The sequence below is a fragment of the Stegastes partitus genome, unplaced genomic scaffold, assembly GCF_000690725.1.
Source record: "Stegastes partitus isolate 25-593 unplaced genomic scaffold, Stegastes_partitus-1.0.2 Scaffold412, whole genome shotgun sequence".
Classification (NCBI taxonomy): domain Eukaryota; kingdom Metazoa; phylum Chordata; class Actinopteri; family Pomacentridae; genus Stegastes; species Stegastes partitus.
This window is the reverse complement of record NW_007578143.1, coordinates 310,038-313,725: the sequence shown is the minus strand read 5'-3', so window position 1 is coordinate 313,725 and position 3,688 is coordinate 310,038. Positions and strand designations below refer to the sequence as shown.

The window sequence follows — 3,688 nt, the reverse complement described above, 5'->3', positions numbered from 1 at the left end:
CCCTCCCACAAACATGTTGAGGTTAATTGGTGATTCTAAATTGTCCGTAGGTGTCAATGTGAGTGTGCTTGGTTGTCTGTCTCTAAGTGTAGCCCTGTGATAGACTGGTGACCTGTCCAGGTGAACCTGCCTTCGCCTGAAGTCAGCTGGGATAGGCTCCAGCCCCCCAAGACCCCAATGAGGATTAAGTGGTGTATAGATAATAGATGGATGGATGTTGGGAGAACATTATTTGGTCAGATGAGACCAACATAAACTTGTTGGGCTCAGATGGAGTCCAGCATGTTTGGTGTGAACTTATAGTCCTGACAGTGAAGCATGGAGGTGGCCGTCTGATTTGTAGACTATATTTGTAGATGCACCGTTAACGTCTGTGGATAAACCAAAACACTGTTTGACTAGATAACTCCCAGTCTGTAGAGGCTTGAAGAATATTCCAGCAGGAGAACCAAACTCATGCAAGAGTTTCTATAGAAAAAAAAAACTGACTTGGACAAGCATGTGTCCTGACTTAAGTCTAATAGAAAACCGTTTGGGTGTTTTAGAGAGAAAGGAAAAGGAGCTCATCTCCTCCAGCAAAGAGCTGCAGATTAATGATGTAATTAAAGTAAACGTGAACAGGCAAAGTTCTTAATTTTTCGTCAGAGCAAACAGCCTACTGTTTAAGACATGATGCAGGTATGGAGAGGTGATCAAATTTAAAATCCTCTGACATGTATTGATGCTGAACTCACTTCTGTCGTGTCATTTAGGTTGTTTCTATGCAGATTAACAAGAATCCTGCATGCTGCAAACGTAAAATTTAAATCATTTAAACGAGGAACACTTCGGACGATTATTAATTAATGAGGAGGGAAATCTTATTTTAAGTCGTGTTTCCTTTCGGCTAAAGAACTCTGTGAGCCCCACGAGACTTGAAAACACACTGGCGAAGGTAAAGATAATGAGCGTTTTGGAGGATGTGAAACACGCTGAAGGACGCGCACTCTGTTCCCAATCAGAGCCGACGGAATCTGTGTAGGTGGAGATGGAAATAATCTGTAGTGATCAATTACCTGCTTGATCCATAACAACGTCCTCGTCGGCTGAGGAGCGCATAAACAGCGAAGGTCACCGACGTGGAGCCCAGCAGCCCGACGACGCCACAGCATTTCTGCATTTCCCTGCATATCAATGGGTGATACATGCAAATTATCCTGTTGAATAAATGACCCCGATTCTATTGCGGCTGTACAGCAGCGTTGCATCACGCAGTTTTAGTCAAGTTTCCTCCCCTCGGGGCCTCGAGGAAGTATTCGCTCTGAAATTTGTCTGGATGGAGACGAAACTTTCTCCTCCTTCAGCATGTTGTTGAAAGCAGCTTGCATCATGAATACGTTGGAGTTAACATTCACTGATCAATAATTAAGCGCAGCCTGTGTGAACGGGCATCGCTTCAGGTTTATTGATTCACCTTCTGAGGCTGAGAACTAATGAGATGAAGACTGCTGAATAACATCAGCACTTCTGAATCCAGATGATACACCTCNTGGTTCTGTAGTTTTCAAGAATCGAAAAAGAGAAGTGGAGTTATCTTAGAGGAAGTTCTCGGGAAGAGAGCGAATATTTAGAAGATTTTGTTCCAGTTTCTACGCTGCGAACGAAAGCTAGAAGCAGTCGTTGTTTGCCGTCCAACTTGCAACCAACCCCAACACCTTCCTTCCTGTTCCTCCAGAAGGGGTCTTGGCAGGGCCGGTCCTGACCAATTTGGTGCCCCAGGCAAGATTGTAGTTTGCGCCCCGAGCATCACAGTGAATTTCACTCCTAATTTCCATACAGTAACACAAACTGTATGCATGTATTCAAGCTTTATTTAAGTATAAACAACACACTAAATGAAACTGAAGAAACAAGTCTTTGCGACACTCCCTGGCTAACTGACATGTATTCAGGCGAATATTTAACCACAAGCGCCGATGTAGGTCCTCTACCGTCGTCTTCAGACGTTAGCGAAGACGGTTCGCTAACGTCTTAGCTGCTAACGTTAGCAGCTAACGTCTTTGCTGCTAACGTTAGCAGCTAAGATGCTAACGTAACGTCTTTGCTCCGAACGTTAGCAGCTAAGACGCTAACGTTTTCGCTAACGTCTTCGCTGCTAGCGTTAGCAGCTAAGACGCTAACGTAACGTCTTTGCTGCTAACGGTAGAGAAACTGCATCGGCGCTTGTTGATAAATACTTGCCTGAATACATGTCAGTTAGCCTGGCAAGCTTGTGGCGCCCCCCGTGGATGTCGGCGCCCTTAGCATTTGCCTATACTGCCTATGCCTAGGACCGACTCTGGGCCTTGGTCTTAGAGTTCTTGGGCAAACAGCTGCATCCCCATCGTTGTCGGTTCAGTGGAGTCATTCAGAGTCAAATGTGGTTTCTTTTAGGTGTTGGAATCCACAAAGATGACCTTTTGTTTATGTTTGTGATGTTGAAGGACGGGATGTCAAGTTGCTGAACGGCGTTTCATCGTCTTAGTACATATACTCAAGGCAATGACAATGAAGTAGAGGAACGGTTTACAGTTTGGTCTCCCTTTTGCTTCCTGTGCACAGAGAGCATGACTAGCGTTAGCAAACACTTACGTAGACCGATTCAAATGTAGCATCTCCCTGTTTTTTTGTTGCGTCAGTGCTGGCTGAAGACTGGAGTCGGGTCCACACCGAGGACGAGCTCTTCAGGAGTCTGTTCGGAGGCTACAGCAAGTGGACTCGTCCGGCGCAGAACATCACGGACGTCGTCATCGTCAAGTTCGGCCTCTCGATCGCGCAGCTGATAGATGTGGTTAGATCACACGCACACAACATACACAACAAATTAGACTGAATCAACACGTAAACTCATAAGGAGTTGATCTCTCACAGTAATACACACTAGACTTCACTCACTGTGTCAGTTTTTACTCCAAAATAGGACGAGAAAAACCAGATGATGACGACCAACGTGTGGCTGAAACAGGTGAACGAAGCAAAGACATATAAACTGAAGGGTTTGTGTCTTAAAACCGGCTTACCTGTTGTGTATTTGTTGACAGGAATGGACTGACTACAAGCTGCAGTGGAGTCCCTCCGACTACGACAACGTGACGTCCATCAGAGTTCCCTCCGAGCTCATCTGGGTGCCCGACATCGTGCTGTACAACAAGTATGAAAAACTATCACCATCTTTTCACAAATTTAAGGGACCACAAATAGAAACACTAAACAATATCAACCAAATACTTTAGGATTTAACATTTTGAAGCCTCACAGTAGAAACTCAGTGCAACAAACACAAACATGAAGGCACCTGTGACTTCCAATCAGCCTAATTGGATAAACATGGTTCTAAAACGAGCTGGAACATCAGAACTTCCTCAGTTTTCTGTATGTCTGCATCCATATGGAAAATAATAGAACAGACGAACTGGGAAACATGATGGATGCAAGAAGATCAGTGAGCAAATAAAAATCAGTCAAAGCAGTAATCAGGAGGTGTAGAAGGAGCCATAGTGCCACTAATCAGGGCTGCAGGGGGTCGTCCTCCTAAAAAACACAGACGGCAGCTGATTGAGACTTGGTACAGAGGTTATGAATGGAAATCAGAGTCTCTGTGAAGCTCAGACAGCGTGACAGATGTTTCCATATATCAACATTAGGACAGTTGCTTTTTGTTGATCACAAA

General features: G+C 44.7%; 1 protein-coding gene across 1 annotated transcript in view; it reads left to right on the top strand.

Moving 5' to 3' along the window:
* LOC103360025 (neuronal acetylcholine receptor subunit alpha-2-like) overlaps positions 1-3,688 on the top strand; it is a 15,886-nt gene that overhangs the window by 5,151 nt on the left and 7,047 nt on the right. The window contains exons 2-4 of the mRNA XM_008285649.1: positions 2,658-2,809; positions 2,939-2,983; positions 3,060-3,169. Coding sequence (XP_008283871.1) covers positions 2,658-2,809; positions 2,939-2,983; positions 3,060-3,169 — 307 coding nt within the window. The remainder of the gene's footprint in view (positions 1-2,657; positions 2,810-2,938; positions 2,984-3,059; positions 3,170-3,688) is intronic.